Source organism: Emys orbicularis, chromosome 4, assembly GCF_028017835.1.
Source record: "Emys orbicularis isolate rEmyOrb1 chromosome 4, rEmyOrb1.hap1, whole genome shotgun sequence".
NCBI lineage: Eukaryota > Metazoa > Chordata > Testudines > Emydidae > Emys > Emys orbicularis.
In genome coordinates this window covers 31,292,935-31,318,210 of record NC_088686.1, presented here as the reverse complement: position 1 = coordinate 31,318,210, position 25,276 = coordinate 31,292,935, and the positions used below count along the sequence as shown (strand labels likewise).

At 46.2% G+C, this 25,276-nt stretch overlaps 1 protein-coding gene across 1 annotated transcript in view; it reads left to right on the top strand.

Moving 5' to 3' along the window:
- The window catches only part of RIN3 (Ras and Rab interactor 3), a 77,032-nt gene that overhangs the window by 18,021 nt on the left and 33,735 nt on the right, over positions 1 to 25,276 (top strand). Inside the window, exons 4-5 of the mRNA XM_065402629.1 lie at positions 11,498 to 11,570; positions 19,654 to 19,745. Coding sequence (XP_065258701.1) covers positions 11,498 to 11,570; positions 19,654 to 19,745 — 165 coding nt within the window. The remainder of the gene's footprint in view (positions 1 to 11,497; positions 11,571 to 19,653; positions 19,746 to 25,276) is intronic.

Below are 25,276 nucleotides of genomic sequence, written 5' to 3'. Positions count from 1 at the left end.
TGTACTGTGAGTTGCTCTGTAGCAATGGCTCTCAACCTTTCCAGACGACTGTACCCCTTTCAGGAATCTGATTTGTCTCGCGTACCCCCAAGTTACACCTCACTTAAAACCTACTTGCTCACAAAATCAGACATAACAATACAAAAGTGTCACAGTACACTATTACTGAAAATTGCTTACTTTCTCATTTTTGCCATATACTTATAAAATACATCAACTGGAATATAAATATTGTACTTACATTTCAGTGTATAGTATATAGAGCAGTATAAACAAGTCATTGTCTGTATGAAATTTTAGTTTGTACCGACTTCACTAGTGCTTTTTGTGTAGCCTGTTGTAAAATTAAGCAAATATCTAGATGAGTTGATGTACCCCCTGGAAGACCTGTGCGTACCCCCAGAGTACACACAGCCTGGTTGAGAACCACTGCTCTGTAGCGTGTAAGTAACATTGGCCAACAGCTAGCAGTTTTAAAAAAAAGTCTGCATATTTTACACACAGACATGCAATGGGGTGGGATAGACACACCTGAGGGGGAGAGGGGGCTCTGTATATTGCCTGTAAACTCAGATATAAGTAAAAACGACAGCTGTGATCATATCCCCTAATCAGTGAGAGGTGAAGGCCCTGTGCATACAGTCACATCCCAGCCACATGGATATGGGGCTCAACTGCCTCAGAGGCTGAGTCTCCATTTCCCCCACCCTTGCACAGGGTGTGCCAGGGTTCATAATGGGCACTGAGCAGGGCAGGGGAAGAGAGAGCAGACTGAATATGAATTAAAATAAATATGTACATTGTTAGATGTTCTGCATTGGCTCAAATTTCCACAAGCCACTTCTAGTGGAATTGTCTGCTGTACTTTGTTTGCACCAGTAGAAAAACTAAATGTCACCATGGTAATCAATGGCAGATCCCTCTGATTTACTTTGTTTACCTTTTTTTCTAGTGCATATAGTGTTATTAGGGTTGCCAGGCATCCGGTTTTCGACTGGAACGCCTGGTCGAAAAGAGACCCTGGCGGCTCCGGTTGGCATCGCCGACCAGGCCGTTAAAAGTCCGGTCGGCAGCACAGCAGGGGCCTGGGGCTAAGGCAGGCTCCCTGTCTCCCCTGGCTCTGTGCGGCTCCCGGAAGCAGCCACCAGGTCCCTGCAGCTCCTAGACGCATGGGCAGCTAGGGAGGCTCTGCGTGCTTCCCTGACCCCAAGGGCTGGCTCCACAGCTCCCACTGGCTGGAAACCGTGACTGATGGGAGCTGCGGGGGCAGCGCCTGCAGGCGTGAGGTCAGTGCACAGAGCCTCCCTGGCCGCCCATGCGCCTAGGGGCTGCAGGGACTTGTGGCCACTTCCTGGGAGCCGTGGTAAGCGCTGCTGGGAGCCCACATCCCAAACCCTCTCCTGCAGCCCGACCCTCTGCCCCAGCCCGTAGTCCCCCCCCCACACCCAAACTCCTGCCTGGAGTCTGCACCCTGCAACCCCCATCCCAACACCCCAACCCTCTCTCCCAGCCCGGAGCCCCCTTCTGCATGCCAAACCCCTCATCCCTGGCCCCACCACAGAGTCTGCATCCCCAGCCAGAGTCCTCACACACACACACCTACACCCCCCCCCGCCCCAGCCCAGAGCCCTCTCTCACACCCTGAACCCCTCATTTCTGGCCCCACCTGAAGCCTGCACCCCCAGCCCAGATCCCCCACACCCCAACCCCCTGCCCCAGCCCAGAGTCCTCTCCTGCACCCCAAACTCCTCAACCCCAGCCCCACCTCAGAGCCCGCACCCCCAGCCGGAGCCTTCACACCCCTCCTGCACCCCAATCCCCTGCCCTAGCCCAATGAAAGTGAGTGAGGGTGGGGGAGAGCGAACGACGGAGGGAGGGGGGAGGGAGCGAGCAGGGGCGGGGCCTCAGAGAAGAGATGGGACAGGGGCGGGGCCTCAGGGAAGGAGCAGGGCAGGAGTGTTTGGTTTTGTGTGATTAGAAAGTTGGCAACCCTAAGAGTTATTCTGGATCTATAGCAGCCCTGGAGACTGACCTCCTCACACTCTGAAGAAGATAGGCCTCTGGTAAGAGTGAAGGAATACTTCAGTATCCATGGCCCATTCACCCCTTAGGGCTTGTCCACATAGTGTATTAGCCTGCACCACAGGGGTGTAAATTCTAGTGTGCACTAGCGTGTTGTGCATTAACTGGCCCGTGTGGGCCCTGCAGGCATGCACTAAAAGTTCCCTAGAGTGCATTATTGTAATCCTGTTTCACACAGTACTAATTTAATCACTGAGTGGCCACTTGAGCTGATGATCTTTGTAATGTGAATATTTGTCTAGCAGGATTGCCAGCTCTTGCAATTTTATCATGAGTCGTGTGATGTCTTTTTCTTAAAGCACCAGCTGATGGAATCAATAAATTACATGAAATCTTAGCTTTAATTTTTTTTAAAATAAGTAAGTCCCTAACCCTCAGGTTAGGGTTGCCAGTTGTCCGGTTTTTGACCGGAACGCCCGGTCGAAAAGGGACTCTGCTGGCTCCAGTCAGCACTGCTGACCGCACCATTAAAAGTCTGGTCGGCGGCGCAGGGAGGCTAAGGCAGGCTCCCTGCCTGCCCTGGCTCCGCGTAGCTCCCAGAGGCGGCCGGCATGTCCCTGCAGCCCCTAGGTGCAGGGGTGGCCAGGGAGGTTCCGAGCCCCCTGAGTACTGGCTCCACAGCTCCCAGTGGCCAGGAACCCCAGGGACATGCTGACCACTTCTGGGAGCCGCCTAAGGTAAGCACTGCCCAGAGCCCACATCCCCTCCTGCACCCCAAACCTCTCATCCCTGGCCCTACCCCAGAGCCTGTACCCCTAGCCGGAGTCTTCACCCCCTCCCACACCCCAACCCCCTGCCCCAGCCCTGAGCCCCCTCCCACACCCAAACTCTCTCCTGGAGCCTGAACCCCACACCCCCTACTGCACCCCAACCCCCTCATCCCCAGCCCACCCCAGAGTCCACACCCTCAGCCGGAGCCCTCACCTCCTTCCGCACCCCTACCCCTTGCCCCAACCCAGTGAAAATGTGTGAGGGTGGGGAAGAGCGAGAGAGGGAGGAGGGTTGGAGTGAGTGGGGGCGGGGCCTTGGAGAAGGGGCGGGGCAAGGGTGTTCAGTTTTCTGCAATCAGAAAGTTGGCAACTCCTCCTCAGGTTTGCAGTGAAAAGCTTGAAAATGTGACCTGAGAGTTCCCTAAAGGCTGAGAAACCAAAAGGCAAAGAAAAAGAAACCCAAATATATAATTTTTGGTGACTATCTGCTTAGAATGAATTTGACCTATCAATTTATGGGAGAAGAAGGAAATCCAAATTATCAAATGGGTCTGGACTGAAAGAATTCATAGTTTCATAGATTCATAGATTCTAGGACTGGAAGGGACCTCGAGAGGTCATCAAGTCCAGTCCCCTGCCCTCATGGCAGGACCAAATACTGTCTAGACCATCCCTGATAGACATTTATCTAACCTACTCTTAAATATCTCCAGAGATGGAGATTCCACAACCTCCCTAGGCAGTTTATTCCAATGTTTAACCACCCTGACAGTTAGGAACTTTTTCCTAATGTCCAACCTAAACCTCCCTTGCTGCAGTTTAAGCCCATTGATTCTTGTTCTATCCTTAGAGGCTAAGGTGAACAAGTTTTCTCCCTCCTCCTTATGACACCCTTTTAGATACCTGATTCTACTGGATAAATATGGAACATGAAGACTAGAGTTGGAGAAAAATGGGTGTGAATATGTTCTTCACCAAAAAAATGCAGATTTGAGTTGACTGAAACAATTTACAAATTTGGGACAATTCTGGTTAATTTTTTTGGGTTGGGAGAAAAAAGGGGGGGAAATTTCTGACACAAAACATTTCAATTTTGGGGGCTAGATTCACAAGAAACGTAGGCTTCATTCACAAAACTAAGGAGGAGGTGGTGCTACTGTTGCCTTTTATACCCAATAATCCAGTGGTTGGGGCACTCACGTACAAGACCTAGTTTCAAGTCCCGACTTTGTAGCAGGGCATTGAATTCAGCTGTTCCCCCTTTCGGATGAGTGCTCTAACCCTCAGGCCATAGGCGCGGGAACTAGGGGCGAGGGGGGTGATGCAGCACCCCCAGATTTTACAGGGGGCTGCTGGCCCTGCACCCAGGCCTTTACCCCCCAAGTCCAGGGCTTGGATCCCAGCAGCCAGCCCTGCTCCCCAGCCAGTGTGCCTGGGCCTCTGCGCTGGGGCTTGGCCCTGCGCCCGGGACCCTAAGCTCAGGACTCCACTTCCTGGCCCCGTGCCCACCCCCAGCCTTTGCCCCCTTACCTCTGTCTGAGTCCCTCCCTGCCCCAGAGTGGGGATTGAAACCTGGGTCTCCCACATCCCAGGGAAGTGCCCTGGATGTAAGGAGGGCACATCCTCAGTTTTGTGAATGCTACCTAAGTCTCCTTGTGAATTTAGCCCAAAAAATCAGAATGTTTTGTTCAACCCCCAAATTGTATTTTGGAATTGCCAGCAAACCGAAAATCAATTATTTGCCCAGTGCCAGTGAAGACAAGTGTAAAACCTGTAACTGGCTGTTAATATACTGTAATAAACCTGCTGCTTATTCCTGGGTACATGCCATAGAATATATTAAGTTGAAAAATTCAGGTGATTCTGGGAGGAAAGAGGGTATGTCTACACTGTAAGTGCTACTGCGGCACAGTGGCAGCTGTGCTGCTGTAGCATACACACTTGTTACAATGACAGAAGGGGTTATTCCATCTCTGTAGTAAAGCCAGCCCCCTCAAGAAGTGGTAGCTTGGCTGATGGAAGAATTCTTATGTCGACCTAGTGGTGTCTATATTGAGGCTTAGGCCACTTTAACTATGTTTCTCAGGGATGTGCATTTTTCACACCCCTGAATGATGTAGTTATGTCAACTTAAGTTTTAGGTGTAGACCAGACCTTTGTTCCGTAGCCACCCAGTAGGGAGATCTGTGATGCTTAGTGAACTGGAAAGGGAAGTGACACCTAGAGGGTGGAGGGGATCAGACACACAGAGAGAGGCAGGGGGCAGTGAGTGGAGGTCGCAGAAAGCCTGAGGGCTGGGCCATGGAAAGGCCTAAAGCTTAGCAGGATTAAAAAAAAAAAAGGATTAGCCATTGCTATGAATAAGAACACCTACATCTTCACTAATGTCAAGATAGAAATTTACAAGGGATATTTATCCTATGTCAGATTATACGCAGATGCCAACGGCCTAACTGGAGCTAGGTCGAAATTCCCCAATGATAAGGTTATCCCATGAAGGGGTTTCCTGCACCGTGCTCTGAAATACTGGTACTGGCCACTGCTGGAGACAAGAGGTTGGATTAAGTGGAACACAAGTCTGATCTGGCAATTCCTGTGTTGCTAAAAGTGCTCCTCGTTATCAGGAACAAGTGAACTACACGTATACTGCTGCCTGGGACGAAGCGCTCAATTGTCTGAAGGGAGGGAGTGTGATCTAGGGGACAGAGTAGGTGATTGATGTCTACACTTATAGTGGTGTAGAGAGTGCGTACACTGTATGGATAGCAGTGTAGACGGTGGGCACTGCTTAGGAGAGTAAAGACATACCAGAACCTTAGGGTGTGTACATGCCTAAGCAGTGCCTCCCCAAGCTACAGTGCTATTTTTAGCAGTCAAAGTCTCCAGCAGTGGAGAAAGGCTCTGGTAGGGAGGACAGCAGGGAAAGGCTCCAGCAGCTCCCCACTGCAAGAGCCTTTCCCCTCTGCCTCCCCCCTGCTGGAGTCTTTTACTGCCACATATAACAACACACCGTAGTGTGAACACAGACGGACTTTCACTGTGATGTGTAGCTACACATACCCTATATGCTGCTGCCAGTGTCGACAAAGCCTTAGAGACTATGTCCCTGACTCTGCCATGGGATTGGTGTGGGCAAGCCACTTAACCTCTTTGTCTCATTTTCTCCATCTGTAATAATAATGCTTACTAGCTCCAGGGGTGTTGCCAGGCTAAGTTATTGTTGTCAAACTTTGAGGGCCTCACATGTAGGGTGTTTTATAAGTGGACAGTATTATTTTCTGTCCCATAAGCCATGTTTGAGTGACACTGGAAGCAGACCACTTTTCAGTTGACGTGTAGTTTGGTACCATAGACTGATTTCCACCTTTTGTCAGACTGGTTGTGGTGAGGATAGGTTCTCTGCTATTCCCACATCCCCAACGCTGGAAATTCTGGTAATTTTAAGGGGTTCCCATTCAGAAGATTCAGCTGAGCTGTGTGCATCGACTGGAAGCTTAGGCAACAATGGCAACAAACAGCTGAGTGGGATATTGTTAAAAATAATAGCAGGAAGCTGAAGTCTCTTGAAGCTCTCCTTCAGGTTCACCAGTACTGTTCTGTATAGTACGAAAATGCACGGGGAGCATAAAATCTCACCATCTATACTTGAACTGTGTTTAACATCTCTTTAATGTGCTTCCCATTTTAAACCTGAAACCCTTGTGCATACATTTTTCCTGAGGTGACAATCTGTCGCTTTCTATGTGGCTTCTATGTAAACATACTATTGCTTATCAATGGCTGTTTTTCTTTTCTGTCAACTGGATTTCTCTTTGAAAAATTTTAAAAAAAGATTTTCCTGATTTTTACACTAGGCTTTAAACCAGTACGATTGTGGGAAACACCTGCTGGAAAGATGGCCACACTGCTTTGTTCTTTAATCCCCACTCTGGCTTTTTTTGCTTGATTTTCATTCGCAGGAAGAATGATGCAAAATCTCTGTTTAATCGTTATAGGCAAGGCATGATGTTCTAGGGTAATGCTGCCTTACACTGATCTGCAAACTGCCTTAACCATAACCCAAAGGATTCAGTGTTTCTAACACTGCTACTTTTAATCAGCACCCCAAAGCAGTGCCCTTGTTTTAGTGACTGAACAGGAACATATTATATATAATACTTTGCACTTGTACAGTGCTTGCTCTAAGGATTTCAAAGAGCTTAACAAATATTAATGAATTAAGACTCACACAAGTCTACACTAGGTACTTGCATTGCATGAAGTATAATGAGGAAACTGAGGCACATAGAATTTAAGTGATTTGCCCAAGATGTTGGTGACTGAGCTGGGAATAGAACTTAGAATTTCTGATTCCCATTCCAGTACCTTAACATCAAGAATTTCTTTCATGCTGTGAGGCAGTATGCTGTGAGGGTGGCCCTTTAAGCTAGAAACATCACTCTTTTGATTGACTCCTCTACCCATCTTCACCCTTTCAAAGCAGATTCTCCCCTCCCATATACTGTTGGAAAGTTTGGCTTTTCACTTGAGTGGCTTCATTGAACCCACCCTTCAATATACCAAATTGCTTCCTTCAAAATCTCACTGAAATTTTCCCTTTTCTATTTAGCTTATGATTGATTCTCTCTGTAAAGTGTTTCATGGCGCCATGTGTTAGAACCAGAGAATTAGGGCTGGTCTACACTGGGGGGGGGGGGGGAGGATCGATCTAAGATACGCAACTTCAGCTACGCGAATAGGGTAGCTGAAGTCGAAGTATCTTAGATCGAATTACCTGGGGTCCACACGGCGCGGGATCAACGGCTGCGGCTCCCTCGTCAACTGTGCTACCACCGCTCGCTCTGGTGGAGTTCCGGAGTCGACGGTGAGCGCGTTCGGGGATCGATATATCGCGTCTTAACGCGACGCGATATATCGATCCCGGATAAATCGATTGCTACCCGCCGATACGGCGGGTAGTGAAGACATACCCTTAAATTGTTCACAAAGTGAGAGAGAAAAACTGGTGTTTAGTAAATTAAAAAAAAAAATCGGAAACTGCAAATTCCATACATTTTTATTCTGTGTTAACTATACAGCATAAGAACTAAGGGTCAAAGTTTAAACAGTTGACTCCCTTCTTGTACCAACAGACAGTAGTTAGGTCATTTTAAATGTCAACAGCCTTGTCCACACTGGACAGGGTTTGCTGGTATAGCTATAGCAATATAGAAATACTGACAACCCTCCTAGTGAAGACTCAGCTAATACTGAACAAACAGCTGGGCTGGATTTAACCAGCTCCCTAAGGGTTCCCTGGTAATCCTTGTATGGTGTAATTAGTGTAATGGCTCTGTGCCACACCCTCCCAGGGAGCAAGGTGTCCATAAACCCAGCGATTCCCTGACTGCCAGAATGGCCCTTGGAGAGGATATAATTTAGAGTAACCCTGATGCTCTTTTAAATTATGCCAGGGACCGGACCAGACTGCGGCCAGCCCCAAGATCAGAAGTTTAGAGTCACTTATGTCTACACCTCTGCTGCACTAAGGGCTTCTCTCCACAGCAAATCAGGGTGTGAACGTACAACAATCGCCTCACTACGCACTAACTGGCTGTGTGGACCCTGCTAGCATGCACACAAAGCAGTGCACTTTGACGTACTACAGTTTGAAATGGGAGTACATCAAAACGCACTAGGGAACTTTCAGTGGATGGTAGCAGGGTCCACGTAGCATGTTAGTGCATGGCAGGCTAGTGCGCTGTAGATTAACACCTAATACCATACACTGACTCCCTGTGGAGACAAGCCCTGACTGTATCTTGTCCGCAGCTGAAGATCCAGGGTGAAATCCAGGCCCCAGTTGAAGTCAATGGCTAAAGTCCCATTGACTTCAGTTGGGTCAGGATTTCACCCTTATCCTGTTTCTTTTCCGCAGCTCCCCCAAGATGAATCTATATAGGTGAGCCGTGGCAGAATTTCAGATTAAATATGTTAAGCATACAGCTTGGGGTTTTTTGAATGATTTTCGCTGTATCCTAAAACTTAAGAACATCCCCCCAGAAATTCAGGGAGTGGAAAATGGGTTTTGAGATCTGTGTTACAATTTGGACATCTCTAATTTATAAGAGAAATGATCATCCCAAATGCATTCAGTGCATTGAAACATTGCATCCATGGTGCCTTTTGCAATCCTGGTAACCGTGAACCTCCACGGAGGGTGAAGACATCTGAATCCGATCTTGCTTACACAGGTTTAACACCAATCTAACTCCATTGGGTGAAATCCTGGCCCCCATGAAACCAATAGCAAAACTCCCATTGATTTCAATGGGCCCAGGATTTCACCCATTACTTTCAGTGGAATTATTCTTGATTTACACTAGTGCACATAAAAGAAGAATGAAGCCCAAGTAGTTCAATGAAAAAATGGCGTACTGTGTAGGTGTTCCATTGTTTTACAGAACAATAACACGCAAGGACAGGTGGGGAGCAGCTAGTTAGAATGTCACTTGACATCAGAGAATCCCAAAATGGAAATTTTACCTTCTATTCAACATTAGCCAAGGCATTCCAAATCTGCATAATCCTGCATGCACTGTAATATACTGCTATTCATAGTGGAGAGGAAAAGGAAGATTCATTCTAAATACTTTTAGTAGGTGATGCTATGGTAAAAGTGGCAATATTTCTCTACTGCTGGGCTGTTATAAATATGTTGGTGCTCCAGGTGTCACTTTGCTATTATGGAAGGAAATTCTGAATCAGACAATCAAACAAAAGATTGCCATCTAAGACTGTTCTAAAACTGATTAGGCTGCCCTGTCTGAACTGTATTCAATGCGTTATGTATCCAAATTGCACTGAATTATATGAATCAAAAGCTCACTATTAAGCCTCTAAAATTCAATAATCTGGGTGCATTGACATCCTATAATATAATAATCTATTTTAAATTATCACTAAATGCTATGGGTTCTCTCTCTCTCTCTCTCTCTCTCTCTCTCTCACACACACACACACACACACACACACACACACACACACACACACACACACACACACTATTTGTAAGATTGTAGCATTAATCTATGTATAGTGGGGATGCTGAGTGCCATTGAACCCCCTGTAAACCCTGTGTATGATGGAAACCACTTCAAGCCAGGGGGTGCAGCTGCACCCCGGCACCCCTAGTTCCAGCACCTATGCAGTGGCCATAGCATTTACTGGTAGCCCAAGATGGATATAAATATATATAGTTGATACAGAGGTTTTGGCCATTATTGTTTGTATTGTTACATGGTAATGGCCAAAACCTCTGCAATGACGTAAGTATTTTGCACTATTACTGCAAAACACTCTAGTATATATTTCTGTGATGGAGGAAGCCTTAAAGAATCTTTGCAACAAAAATGTATACTCTCTTTAATCATTAAAAACAAATCTCTCCCATTGTAAAATACACAGAGAAAGGCATATACAGAAAGGTAGAAATATACTGACACACTACGGTTGCCAACTTTGTAATCACACAAAACTGAACACCCTTGCTCCGCCCCTGCCCTGCCCCTTCCCTGAGGCCCTGCCCTCACTTGCTCCATCCCCCCTCCCTCTGTCGCTCACTCTCCCCCACCCTCACTCACTTTCACTGGGATGGGGCAGGGGTTGGGGTGCGGGAGAAGGTTGGGGTGCGGGCTCCAGGAGGGAGTTTGGGTGTGGGAGGGGGCTCAGGGCTGGGGCAGGGAGTTAGGGTGCAGGAGGGGGTGTGGGGTGCAGGGTCCAGGAGGGGGTTCTGACCTGGGCAGGGGCGTGGGAGGGGGTTCGGGATGCAGGCCCCAGCCAGGCGGCACTTACCTCAGGTGGCTTCTGATCTGCAGCGCAGTGGGGCTAAGGCAGGCTCCCTGTCTGCCCTGGCTCCGCGCGGCTCCTGGAAGCAGCCGTCACATCCAGCTCCTAGGCGCAGGGGCAGCCAGCTGGCTATGCATGGTACGCGCTGCCCGTGCCCGCAGGTGGCCAATGGGCGCTGTGGAGCTGGCGCTCGGGACAGAGCTTCCCTGATTGTCCCTCCGCCTAGGGGCCGCAGGGACATGCCGGCCACTAGGAGGAGCCATGTGGAGCCAGGGCAGGCAGAGAGCCTGCCTTAACCCCGCTGCACCGTCGACTGGACTTTTAACGGCCCAGTCAGCAATCCTGACCAGAGCCGACAGGGTCCCTTTTTGACCAGGCGTTCCCATCGAAAACCAGACTCCTGGCAACCCTATGAGACACACATACAGCAGAAAAATAATTATTTGCATTTTTAACTTCAAAATGCTTTTCCCATCCAGACAAACACACATGTAGATGTGGGGAGAGAAACATGCAAATGAGAACAGCCACATATATGTTCCAAAACTTCCATCTGTCAGTGACAGATTTAACTAGAACAAAGTGTGTTTGGCTGTGATCTATTTTTTCATCCCACTGTTTCTATTATAATCATAATACATCGACTTCCTCTAAATTAACTAATATTAAGTTATGCTGGGTCATCATCCCTCTTCTGCTTCCCTGAAAAATCTTTTTGCAATATGCCATCTGAAGCCAGTTCTCTGCCATTTGTACTAACCCAAATGATGGCTAGGAAACCACTTACCCTCAGATGAGTGAGCGTCAAACCCATCCAACTTTTTCCCCACAGGGCTCAGTGAGAGCAGTCACTGAATACTTTTCTTTTTTCTCATCAGTACTGTACCTGGAAGGATCTGTTCTAGTGTTTGAGGACATCTTCAAACTGGTAGCGTTCTACTGTGTCAGTAGGTAAGTTGGACTCCTTGAGTTCATAGAGGGATTGGTTCATGCCTGGCTGGGGGTAAAACCATGGCCTGAACTGGTTTTTGCTCTTGTGGTGGTGGTTCTATATTTGACATGAGGGCTTGCATAGAACTGAAGGAAGGACAGCTTGGTCTATAAATGGAAGTTTCCTGTGTGAACTAATGTCATATTTAAGACCATGCAAAGTAACCAATTCTTAAATGATCTTTCTGCTTTCCTTATGTGCACAGCTTCAATTGCAGAGCAGGGGGGAAGGTTTTGTTGTCAGGGTAACTCCATTGACTTCAGTGATTCACATCGGTAGCACAAAGAGCAATATTTGGCCTTAGAAATGCAAACATTGTTCTTTTGTTCTTCCTCCTTTTAAAAGAGGAAGATGGGATGACGGGGTGAGAATATTGTCATTGAAAATTAATTTGAGATTGGCCCACATTGTGAAGTTCTGGCCCAGATTTAAATTCATACTTCCCCAGATTTTGGAGTTCAGACCATTATGCAGAGAGGCCCAGTCACAAGATTCAGGTCCAGGTCTGAGACCACATCCAAACTTCCCCGGTGTTTAGGGATAGGATGCTCACACACTGTGTTCCCATCTCTAAAAGCTCTGCTACACTTTTGGCTTTCAGACTCTAGTTATTCCTAGGGTACGTTTACACTTACCTCCGGGTCCGACGGCAGGCAATCGATGTTCTGGGATCGATTTATCGCGTCTTGTCTAGACGCGATAAATCAATCCCGGCTCGATCCCGGAAGTGCTCGCCGTCGACGCCGGTACTCCAGCTCAGCGAGAGGAGTACGCTGCATCGACGGGGGAGCCTGCCTGCAGCGTCTGGACCCGCGGTAAGTTCGGACTAAGGTACTTCGAATTCAGCTACGTTATTAACATAGCTGAATTTGCGTACCTTAGTCCGAAGTGGGGGGGTAGTGTGGACCAGGCCCTACAGAGCTGTCCTTAGTCATTACAAACATAACTCCCATTGACTTCACAGACAATCCAGGAAGTTTTTGGAAAGTGTAGTGGACAATTTCCTGGTGCAAGTGCTGGAGGAACCAACTAGGGGCAGAGCTTTTCTTGACCTGCTGCTTACAAACCGGGAAGAATTAGTAGGGGAAGCATAAGTGGATGGGAACCTGGAAGGCAGTGACCATGAGATGGTCGAGTTCAGGATCCTGACACAAGGAAGAAAGGAAAGTAGCAGAATACGGACCCTGGACTTCAGAAAAGCAGACTTTGATTCCCTCAGGGAACTGGTGGGCAGGATCCCCTGGGAGAATAACATGAGGGGGAAAGGAGTCCAGGAGAGCTGGCTGTATTTTAAAGAATCCTTATTGTGGTTTCAGGAATAAACCATCCTGATGTGTAGAAAGAATAGTAAATATGGCAGGCGACCAGCTTGGCTTAACAGTGAAATCCTTGCTGATCTTAAACACAAAAAAGAAGCTTACAAGAAGTGGAAGATTGGACAAATGACCAGGGAGGAGTATAAAAATATTGCTCAGGCATGCAGGAGTGAAATCAGGAAGGCCAAATCACACTTGGAGTTGCAGCTAGCAAGGGATGTTAAGAGTAACAAGAAGGGTTTCTTCAGGTATGTTAGCAACAAGAAGAAAGTCAAGGAAAGTGTGGGCCCCTTACTGAATGAAGGAGGCAACCTAGTGACAGAGAATGTGGAAAAAGCTAATGTACTCAATGCTTTTTTTGCCTCTGTCTTCACGAACAAGGTCAGCTCCCAGACTTCTGCACTGGGCAGCACAGCATGGGGAGGAGGTGACCAGCCCTCTGTGGAGAAAGAAGTGGTTTGGGACTATTTAGAAAACCTGGACGAGCACAAGTCCATGGGGCTGGATGCACTGCATCCGAGGCTGCTAAAGGAGTTGGCGGATGTGATTGCAGAGCCATTGGCCATTATCTTTGAAAACTCGTGGCGATCCGGGGAGGTCCCGGATGACTGGAAAAAGGCTAATGTAGTGCCCATCTTTAAAAAGGGGAAAAAGGAGGATCCGGGGCCAGTCAGTCTCACCTCAGTCCCTGGAAAAATCATGGAGCAGGTCTTCAAGGAATCAATTCTGAAGCACTTAGAGGCGAGGAAAGTGATCAGGAACAGTCAGCATGGATTCACCAAGGGCAAGTCATGCCTGACTAATCTAATTGCCTTCTATGATGAGATAACTGCCTCTGTGGATGAGGGGAAAGCAGTGGATGTGTTGACTTTAGCAAAGCTTTTGATACGGTCTCCCACAGTATTCTTGCCAGCAAGTTAGAGAATTATGGGCTGGATGAATGGACTATAAGGTGGATAGAAAGCTTGCTAGATCGTCGGGCTCAATGGGTAGTGATCAATGGCTTCATGTCTAGTTGGCAGCCGGTATCAAGCGGAGTGCCCCAAGAATTGGTCCTGCGGTCGGTTTTGTTCAATATCTTCATTAATGATCTGGAGGATGGCGTGGACTGCACCCTCAGCAAGTTTGCATATGACACTAAACTGGGAGGAGTGGTAGATATGCTGGAGGGTAGGGATAGGGTCCAGAGTGACCTAGACAAATTAGAGGATTGGGCCAAAAGAAATCTGATGAGGTTCAACAAGGACAAGTGCAGAGTCCTGCACTTAGGACGGAAAAATTCCATGCACTGCTACAGACTAGGGACCGAATGGCTAGGCAGCAGTTCTGCAGAAAAGGACCTAGGGGTTACAGTGGACGAGAAGCTGGATAGGAGTCAACAGTGTGCCCTTGTTGCCAAGAAGGCTAATGGCATTTTGGGCTGTATAAGTAGGGGCATTGCCAGCAGATCGAGGGACGTGATCATTCCCCTCTATTCAACATTGGTGAGGCCTCATCTGGAGTACTGTGTCAAGTTTTGGGCCCCACATTACAAGAAGGATGTGGAAAAATTGGAAAGAGTCCAGCGGAGGGCAACAAAAATGATGAGGTGTCTGGAGCACATGACTTATGAGGAGAGGCTGAGGGAACTGGGATTGTTTAGTCTGCAGAAGAGAAGAATGAGGGGGGATTTGATAGCTGCTTTCAACTACCTGAAAGGGGGTTCCAAAGAGGATGGATCTAGACTGTTCTCAGTGGTAGCAGATGACAGAACAAGGAGTAATGGTCTCAAGTTGCAGTGGGGGAGGTTTAGGTTGGATACTGGGGAAAACTTTTTCACTAGGAGGGTGGTGAAGCACTGGAATGGGTTACCTAGGGAGGTGGTGCAATCTCCTTCCTTAGAGGTTTTTAAGGTCAGGCTTGACAAAGCCCTGGCTGGGATGATTTAGTTGGGGATTGGTCCTGCTTTGAGCAGGGGGTTGGACTAGATGACCTCCTGAGGTCCCTTCCAACCCTGATATTCTATGATTCTATGATTCCCTGGAAGTTTTGTCTAAATTCTGTAGGACTTGGGCCCACAGCTGGTCCATAGCATGCTGCACAGTAGTTGGACAAGGGAATTTTTGGTGAAAGGTGTCACGGTTAACCTACTGTTACAAAAAGTGCCATGGAATCATTAATGTATATATAGAGCAGACAGGACCTGAGATTAAATTCTGCAAGCCTGAGGACAGACTTTGGTTTAGATATTCCATGCTGGAAGTTTGGACTAATAAACTACTCCTTCCACTTTAGAGGAATCTGAATCTAATCCAGATGGAGATAGAAGTCTCAATGTTACCTGGGTTATTTTTATTGATTTAGTTGGGGTTGGTCCTGCTTTGAGCATGGGTTGGACTAGATGACCTCCTGAGGTCCCTTCCAACCTGATATTCTATGATTCTATTAATTCACCAGCATTAAACAAAAAAATATCGCAAGAGAGAAGAGTTAACAGCAGGCATTTATTTAGAGAGAGAAATTCAAAATATACTGTGTAGACGCTAGAGCTGGAAAAGACTTGTTGTGACATCTTGTCCATTTCAGCAGGTCCAGGCCCTCTCTGATGGAATCCCTGGGTAACCTAGCCTATGCATCTATAGTAATCCAGTCTAATCTAATCTATACTTTTATGCCAACCATATCGCTGTGACAATCTGAGCATCCTACTCCTACTTTATGTAGTTGAGTTTTAAATTCGACTTAAATCATAGAATTGGAAGGAACCTCGAGAGGTCATCTAGTTCAGTCCCCTGCACTCAAGACAGGACTAAGTATTATCTAGACCAGAGGTGGGCAAACTGTGTCCCACGGGCCACATCCGGCCCGTGGCACCCTCTGCCCAGCCCTTCAGCTCCCGGCAGGGAGGCTAACCCCCGGCCCCTCCCCTGCTGCCCCCTCCCCCACAGCCTCAGCTCGCCGAGCCGCCAGGGGACAGTCAGGGTACAGGGAGCAGGGGGGTTGGATAGGAGGTGGAGTCCAGGGGGGGTGGTTAGGGATGGGAGGTCCCAGGAGGGGGCAGTCAGGGGACAAGGAGCAGGGGTGTTGGATGGGTCGGGGACTCGGGGAGGGGGAAGTGGGAGGGGCGGATAGGGGGTGGGGGCCAGGCTGTTTGGGGAGGCACAGCCTTCCCTACCCGGCCCTCCATACAGTTTCGAAACCCCAGTGTGGCCCTCAGGCCAAAAAGTTTGCCCACCCCTGGTCTAGACGATCCCTAACAGGTGTTTGTCCAACCTGCTCTTAAAAATCCCCAATGATGGAGATTCCACCACCTACCTAGGCAATTTAATCCAGTGCTTAACCACCCTGACAGTTTTTCCTAGTGTCCAACCTAAACCACCCTTGCTGCAATTTAAGCCCATTGCTTCTTGTCCTATCCTCAGAGGTTAAGAAGAACAATTTTTCTCCCTCCTCCTCGTAACAACCCGTTATGTACTTGAAAACTGTTATGTCCCCTCTCGGTCTTCTCTTCTCCAGACTAAACAAACCCAATTTTTTCAATCTTCTCTCATAGGTCATGTTTTCTAGACCTTTAATCATTTTTATTGCTCTTCTCTGGACTTTCTCCAATTTGTCCACATCTTTCCTGAAATGTGTTTCCCAGAACTGGGCACAATACAGTTGAGGCCTAATCAGCGTGGAGTAGAGCGGAAGAATTACTTCTCGTGTCTTCCTTACAATAGTCCTGCTAATACATCCCAGAATGATGTTTGCTTTTTTTGCAACAGCATTAAACTGTTGACTCATATTTAGCTTGTGATCCACTATGCTGTCATTCCTGGTGCAAAGAACGTGACCCTTACAGTGATTATTCACATTTTAAGAGAGGTCTGATTTTCATTTATCCTAAAGCTACTTTACACTGCTTGGGCTGTGTAAAAGTGCCGTAAGGTACATTTAAGGACACTTACACTGCCAGAGTGGTGTAAACAGCCTTAGTGCAGAGTCTATAATCGTATGATCCACTGGAAAAAATAAAAAGACAACTCAGCTCACTTCTGCGTTGCAAATCTAGTAACACCCATCGCAGCTAAAAATGTACATCCCCAACAAAGAGGAAAATGTTTCTCTTAGTTCCTTTTATAAATGATATTACTGAATGTAACCTATGCTCTTGATGTTTCTACTAATTTCAGAGATTGCTTTCAGATAAGAGAAGGTAAACGGGAAATAATTTTCTGACAGCACTAGATTAAAACAAAGGCTATTAAGCACTGGCCTTCCAGTGCTGGGAGTTTGTAAGAGTCCAGCATATGCTCCTGAGTGCTGATGAGTTGTGTGACCTCTGCTCAGACTCTAGTAAATAGTAATCTATAAATAATTGGAAACAATTTATCATAGCTGAGAGCCTCTGCTCAGGAGAAAGCTAAGTCTGTTCTGGCATGGTGGCTAAATTACCTCGAACCACTAAATTAGTATCTGTAGGTGAATGGGTGACTTGGTGGCAGCCCGGCTAGTGAATAAAATAGATTTTTTCTAGGGGTTTCATTTCTTGGTATTTTCCAAGTAACAAATATTTACCTAAATAAAAAATGAAGCCAATTCCCACATACCCCACACCCATACGAATAACAGAATAAGAGAAGGCCAATGGCTCACACTTTGTTCCTCTTTTACACCAAAATTTTTTCCATGCAAAGAGATCCAAACATAAACTCAGTTTATTAAAAATAGTTACACAATTAAGTGCTCAGCGATGCACATAATAGCCATGTTAAGGGCTTTCCCTTCTCCCTCCCCTGGTTCTTGTCACACAGACAGAAAGCAGAAGACCAGAAGTCCAAAGTGCAGGCAATGCAATATTTATTGGGATTAATCAAGCAAGCATATCCATAGCTCTGTATGCTGCAGAGCCTTCACTGTGTCCCCTTTCCCTTCCTTAGCAGGCATAATTATACCTGTAGTGCACGCCCTTGGTCCCATCCCTTACAATTTATGGTCATGTTCCGTTTTGGAGGGTCTTGGGTCTGGAGGCTTCAGTACCACCTCTTTTGTATCCCATAGGAGGGGTAAGGAGTGAGATTGTGCTTCAGTCAGGGACAGGCATTTCTTTGGCTTTTAGTGTTTCTTATACCTTTCCCTCATCCCCCTCGCCCCTCCCGACTGGTTGCATGACCTTATCTCGGGAGAGGAGTTGAGGCAGGATTGTCCTTCAAGTGTGCACTCATATATTAAACTCCCACTTTACCCAGCAACACTTTAGCTCCATTTCTTATCTCTTCTCACCCCATCTGCTTGTGGGCAGATGTACCACACACTGTCTTTGTTCTTTGTTCACACATATTAGTAAGAATATAAAAATATCAAAAGTCAAATGGGCAAACAAGACCCAAAATTCTATCTCAGGCAAATATACAGGCCTGAATACTACATTATCATCACTAGCACTCCTAGCAAGCCACGGTGTGTGCATTTCAGTCAGCAAAATATACACCCTTTTGTAAGGAGGAAGGCAGTTCACAGTAGGTTCATCTACCAACACACGGGACCTTCTCAGAATTGCAAAGTCATACAGTTTTTTTTAAATAGAGACCATCCAGTCATGTGGTTAGTTTTTCTAAATAGGGTTTCCTGCTGCTTGCAGAAAGGTTAGCTAAGCTTTTTCACACATAACGCCATCCAGACCCAGCTCTTCACTGTCTTGTTAATTTTATTATTGACTTTGAAGGGCCTTGTTAGGATGGGGAGTAGGGAGAGACAGCATAGCAAATTATTGTTAGACAAGGAGCAAACCTAAACAATTCGTAGCAATCCCAAAAGCATCATTACCATAGAACTCAGAGTGAAGGTGTATTTCAGTGGAATCCAGCTAACACCCGTCACATTTTCCTTATAAAAATTCTACACCTTCCAAAACCCCAAATGTTAGAAAGTCTGGGAATAGACAACTGATGAAAACAGCCAGTTTCCCACTGCCCAGCTGATCCTTCACCAGTCGCTCACTGTCACGTCACTCAGTGTAGCCAGACCCTACTCCATAATCCTACCTTGCTATTTAGAATCTAAAATATGTTAAGCTCTGATTTTATGTAAAGGAGGGAGGCAGAGTAGGAAGAGATGAGAAATGTGATAGAGTAAAGTCTGTTACCCCACGATAATTCTAATTATAAGTATTAATTAATAACTTTGTACATACTTATTATTCTTTATTATTTATACTGCAGTAGCACCTAGGAGCCCCTACTAATGGGCCAGGCCCCCACTGTGCTAGGAACTGTACAAATACAGAACAAAAAGATGGTCCCTGCTCCAAAGAACCTACAGTCTAAGTACTGAAGTGCTATATGGGGTTAGACTTGCGGTCCCTTGTAACACTATGATTCTATCATAGCACTTTCCATCCAAAGGTCTCTTTGTGTTTTACAAACATTGCAAGCATTTAGCCTCACAGTGGCCCGGGGGGTGGGTATCCGTATCCCTCCTTTAGCATGGAAGAAACCGAGATGAAGCCATCAGCCTGGCCCAAAGCAGCCTCACTGGGGCTGAGAATCTGCTTGAGACCAGAGTAATCTCAGCCAGTGCATCTTGCAGCGTTCCTTGTCTGAGCTTGGGGATTGCACTGGTGCAGCTGTGCTGCTTTAGTGGCATTAAGGGCCCTCCACACCTGTCAGAATAGAGCTAGAATTGCTAGCAAATCAGATCTCTAAAATCAAACTGCAAAACTCTGAGTTCCTAATGGTTGGGTTTTTTGCTTTATTTATTTTCACAGGGATTTGCTGCCCTTCACACTCAGGCTGCCCCAAGCAATACTGGAGGCCAATAGCTTTGCAGACCTCGAAACCATTGCGAGCCTGGGGATAGGTAAGTCTTCTATGAAACAGCTTGAGGTTTACACAAGCTCACGGGAACCTGGTAACTTGAAAGCAGTTAAGGATTGTCATGGCTGGTGGATAGGAGACACAGTACAACCGCTTTGTGCTGCTCTCAGAACAGGTAGAGAAGCCTAAATGCAGGGGAGATGGATTTTCTTTTCTTTTATACAGACACACTAAAAAAGGGCACCTGTCCAGGCCCTTTTTTAGGTGCCCAGGGTATAATGTAGAAATATCCACACTAAAGGACACTCCAACATAACTAACATGCATCAATGCCATTCAGCATAATGGGCAAATATTCAAAATAACTGGCAATCCAGGCAAATGAAAAGCTAAAAACACCCTCACACTCCAGCAGTTCATCACCTCACAATCTTTTCCCTGTTCTTAAGTGACTGGGGAAAAAAAGAATTATGAGCTGTAAAGCCTCTACATTTGGATTAATCTCTCAGGACTCATGGGAAATGCAATGACCATTGTGGATGGGTCACTCACCAAGTGGTAGAGTTTATCTGCTTTTGATTACTTGGGTCAAGCTTCAGCTGGGACAGAGTCTTCAGAAGATTAGGTATTTTTTGACTACTTGACCCACCTCCAAACTAGTGACCCACTGCTACCTTGAATGGTGCCATTCTGAAAAATAATGTCATTTGGAGGATATCAGACCAGTGCCAATTTGCTGATTAAGCACCATCTTCATTTATATTGATGTATAAAGCTGACCTGCTTTCATTACTTCGCCTTGGAGTTGATCCTTGGTGGATTTAAGGTGCATGAACTTGGTGCTCTCCAGGTAACTGATCAACCCAAAAAATTAGGTCTAGAGCGTAACACAGATTTTTTTATGACTCTTCCATCTCTACTTTTTGCTGTAAATGATTGTTCAAAATCTTAGTGCCTTAGATAATAGTTGTACACATGCACTTTGCTCATTTTGTTTCCCCACTAAGTTCTGTGTTCTGTTAACTGAACTGGGCCTCTGGCTAAGCCACTCTGATTCCTTGCCACTAAACCCACTCCAGTTAAGTCAAATGTTGCATCTAACAACCAGCTCTAACATTAGTTTCCTGTTCAACTTTTCTTCTGCTCTTTGAACCAGATGAGCTTTGACTTTTCTTTGAGATTACACCTGTAGCTTCTTTTATATCCATGGTGAAGCCAGTGTCTGGTAAGTTTAACGAAGTGATGTAAACCTTGTTTGCTCAGTTACTGTACTCAGCAAGATAGTTCCTCCCATTGTTTTTTCTGCATGAACTAATGTTGCAGAAAAATTATGTAGCTTGGTGCTTTCTGTCAAATAAATATATATATGAATGCTTTATTCTGCACACAATATTTTTAATAGTCTCCCATTACAATATCCAAAGGAAGGAACTGAAATCAAGATATCCTGAAATCTGTATTGACCTAATTTGTCATTAATGCTATAGAATCACTTGGGAGTTTTCACATCTGTTTTTTGATATTCTGTATTATATTTCCAAGTAGGGCTGGGCAAAACCCACCAGTTTCAATTCATATCAGCTTTGATTAATTTAGCCAGCAGGTTCCCTCAAGTTTCAGGATCCCCCATTATTGCTTTGAGTTTTGCCTTTGTCCAAACGCCCTTGGCTCTGGGTATCCAGCCAATACTGAATGTTCAGAAAATGCTACTTTGCAGCTCAACGTTATAACAAAAGATAAAATTTCACCTACATTTTCAAAAATGGCTTGTGATTTTGGGAGCTGCAATTTTTGGGAGCCCAACCTGAGACATTGTAAGGACCCTGATTTTCAGAGGGCAGGTACTCAGCAGCTTCTGAAAATGAGGCCTCTTTAAAGTGTCTCAAATTGGGGCCCCAGAAACAGAGGCAGCCAAAATTAGTAGCTGCTTTTCAAAAAAGCAAGCTGAGATCTTTTTCGTCCTCTTCTTTCCACCGTGATGATGGCAATAGAGCAGGGGTAGGCAACCTATAGCACACGTGCCAAAGGCGGCACACAAGCTGATTTTCAGTGGCACTCACACTGCCTGGATCCTGGCCACTGGTCCGGGGGGCTCTGCCTTTTAATTTAATTTTAAATGAAGCTTCTTAAACATTTTAAAAACCTTATTTACTTTACAAACAATAGTTTAGTTATATATTATAGACTTATAGAAAAACACCTTCTAAAAATGTTAAAATATGTTACTGGCACACGAAACCTTAAATTAGAGTGAATAAATGAAGACTCGGCACAGCACTTCTGAAAGGTTGCCGACCCCTGCAATAGAGGGATGGCATCTGAAATTGTGAACTGGATCCCAGTGAAGTTTCTGAAGACAAAGAACTTCCTGTAGTATACAGTTGCCTAGAAGGGATGCTAAATCTCCAGAGCTCCTTAGAGCTCTATGACATCTCAGCAAAGTCAAAGAGGATGAAATATTTAGGATTGGGTTTATTGCTTTTTAAAACAAAATCTAATCTATACAGACAGATTGTGCTAGGTAGCAGCCACTTTTTTTCTTCCAGAAGGAAAGCTGGCAGTATTTGAAAGTTTGTCAGTTTCCTCTTCCTCCAAAAGTGTTATGTATTTTCATGGGACAGAAATTAGATGTCCCCCTGCAAGCTAGATTGCCCCTTTCAGGATCTGGTTATTACACAAAAGGTCAAAGAGTATAAGGTGTAGAGCACTGAAATGTGGTTTTAAAAGAGGATTCATCAAAAAAAGAATCCCCCTTTAACTGACGCATCACTGAGAAGACAGAGGAAAACCCAGCCCTTCTAAATGTGTTGGGAGGTGGATTGGAGGGCAGCACAGGAGGAGCCTACCCCTGTGTGCAATGCAGACCCACTTGGCAGCAGGCTGTGGGTGGGAAGATGTAGGTTTATGGATGTGCCAGGAGAGAGGAGTGGGAGCAGATCATCCTATTCTTTCTTCAATGGGAGGGAATATTTATTGCCCCGGAACAGCTTCTAGGAGGCAGCTGTGTGTAGCCCTGTTACTTTGGGAAAAGAATTCCTCTCCCATTTTAACTCCAGCATCTGCCCAATGCGTACCCAGGCTATTCAGCCTGGGTGCCTAGCTCTGGGTTTTCTGCATAGTGCCTCATCTGTGTATTTACTGAGAAAAATCATCAGCTTCCCCTTTCATAGGCTGATCCATGACGTGCCTGTCACTTCCTCGACCCACAAGATGCTGTAACTCCATCCTGCTGCCTAGCTAAGCAAATTCCACTGTGCTGCATTTGCTGACGTGCAGCGGAGTTAAACAATTTAAAGAGAACTGTGCCCCATTTGCTTTTCTTGGAAGCAGGGTATTAGACTAGGTCAGGGGTCGGCAACCTTTGGGAAGTGGTGTGCCAAGTCTTCATTAATTTAAGGTTTTGCGTGCCAGTAAAAGGTTTTGCGTGCCAGACCGGAAGCATGGGTGGCAGACGGAACCCCAGACCGGCAGCGGGCAGAGCGGCTCATCCTGCTGTTCGTCTGGGGTTCTGTAATCCAGGCCGGCAGTGGGATGAGCAGGGCCGGCGGCCGGGACCCCGGCTGGCAAGGGGCCGGCGGCCGGAACTCCAGACCGGCAGCGGGCTGAGTGGCTCATCCTGCTGCCGGTCTGGGGTTCTGTAATCCAGGCCGGCAGTGGGCTGAGCAGGGCTAAAAATCACTAAAAATCAGCCCATGTGCCGCAGGTTGACGACCCCTGCACTAGGTGATGCCAAATGAAAAAAAGCAAACGTGGTCATGTTCTTGCAGTTAGTTTAATTTGTTCTCAAACAGTTCAACTGCCCCCCGACAATGTGTGTTTATTTCAAGACAGACATGTCCAGTTCATCAGCATCTCTCCCATGGTAGGAAATCACAATATGAAGTGACTGTAGTGTCAGCTTTCCTGAGTAAGAAAGTACTGTGACATGCTTATAAACCAAAATTTGTCCCAGACACCAACCCAGTCCTTGATGGGCTAAAGCAGTAGCTTGATTGTGTTCGCAGTAGGTCATGAGGGTCTCTATAGGGGACCATAAGCTGACATCCAGAAGCTTCACTGTAAGAAACAGTGCTGCAGATGGGAGGTACCAGAGGGTTTTGAGCAGCACATGACAAATGGAATGAAAGAACAATTGCATTGTTAGCACTGGTGCGGCTACATCATGTGTGCGAGCCTGATGGTGGCTGAAGTTGCCTCAGGTGAAATCAAAGGCGTTACTATGGTGTGAAAGTGGGGTAAGGCAGGGGTTTTTCATAGATTCATAGACTCTAGGACTGGAAGGGACCTCGAGAGGTCGAGTCCAGTTCCCTGCCCTCATGGCAGGACCAAATACTGTCTAGACCATCCCTGATAGACATTTATCTAACCTACTCTTAAATATCTCCAGAGATGGAGATTCCACAACCTCCCTAGGCAATTTATTCCAGTGTTTAACCACCCTGACAGGAACTTTTTCCTAATGTCCAACTTAAACCTCCCTTGCTGCAGTTTAAGCCCATTGATTCTTGTTCTATCCTTAGAGGCTAAGATGAACAAGTTTTCTCCCACTGCCTTATGACACCCTTTTAGATACCTGAAAACTGCTATCATGTCCCCTCTCAGTCTTCTCTTTTCCAAATTAAACAAACCCAATTCTTTCAGCCTTCCTTCATAGGTCATATTCTCTAGACCTTTAATCATTCTTGTTGCTCTTCTCTGGACCCTCTCCAATTTCTCCACATTTTTCTTGAAATGCGGTGCCCAGAGGTGGACACAATACTCCAGCTGAGGCCTAACCAGCGCAGAGTAGAGCGGAAGAATGTCTTCTCGTGTCTTGCTCACAACACACCTGTTAATACATCCCAGAATCACGTTTGCTTTTTTTGCAACAGCATCACACTGTTGACTCATATTTAGCTTGTGGTCCACTATAACCCCTAGATCCCTTTCTGCCAAACTGATTGTTCCTTCCTAAGTGGAGCACTTTGCATTTGTCTTTATTAAACTTCATCCTGTTTACCTCAGACCATTTCTCCAATTTGTCCAGATCATTTTGAATTTTGACCCTATCCTCCAAAGCAGTTGCAATCCCTCCCAGTTTGGTATCATCTGCAAACGTAATAAGCGTACTTTCTATGCCAATATCTAAGTCGTTGATGAAGATATTGAACAGAACCGGTCCCAAAACAGACCCCTGCGGAACCCCACTCGTTATACCTTTCCAGCAGGATTGGGAACCATTAATAACTACTTTCTGAGTACAGTTATCCAGCCAGTTATGCACCCACCTTATAGTAGCCCCATCTAAGTTGTATTTGCCTAGTTTATCGATAAGAATATCATGCGAGACTGTATCAAATGCCTTACTAAAGTCTAGGTATACCACATCCACCGCTTCTCCCTTATCCACAAGACTCGTTATCCTATCAAAGAAAGCTATCAGATTAGTTTGACATGATTTGTTCTTTACAAATCCATGCTGGCTATTCCCTATCACCTTACCACCTTCCAAGTGTTTACAGATGATTTCCTTAATTACTTGCTCCATTATCTTCCCTGGTGAACCGGCCCTCATATACTGAAACTCAAAATGAA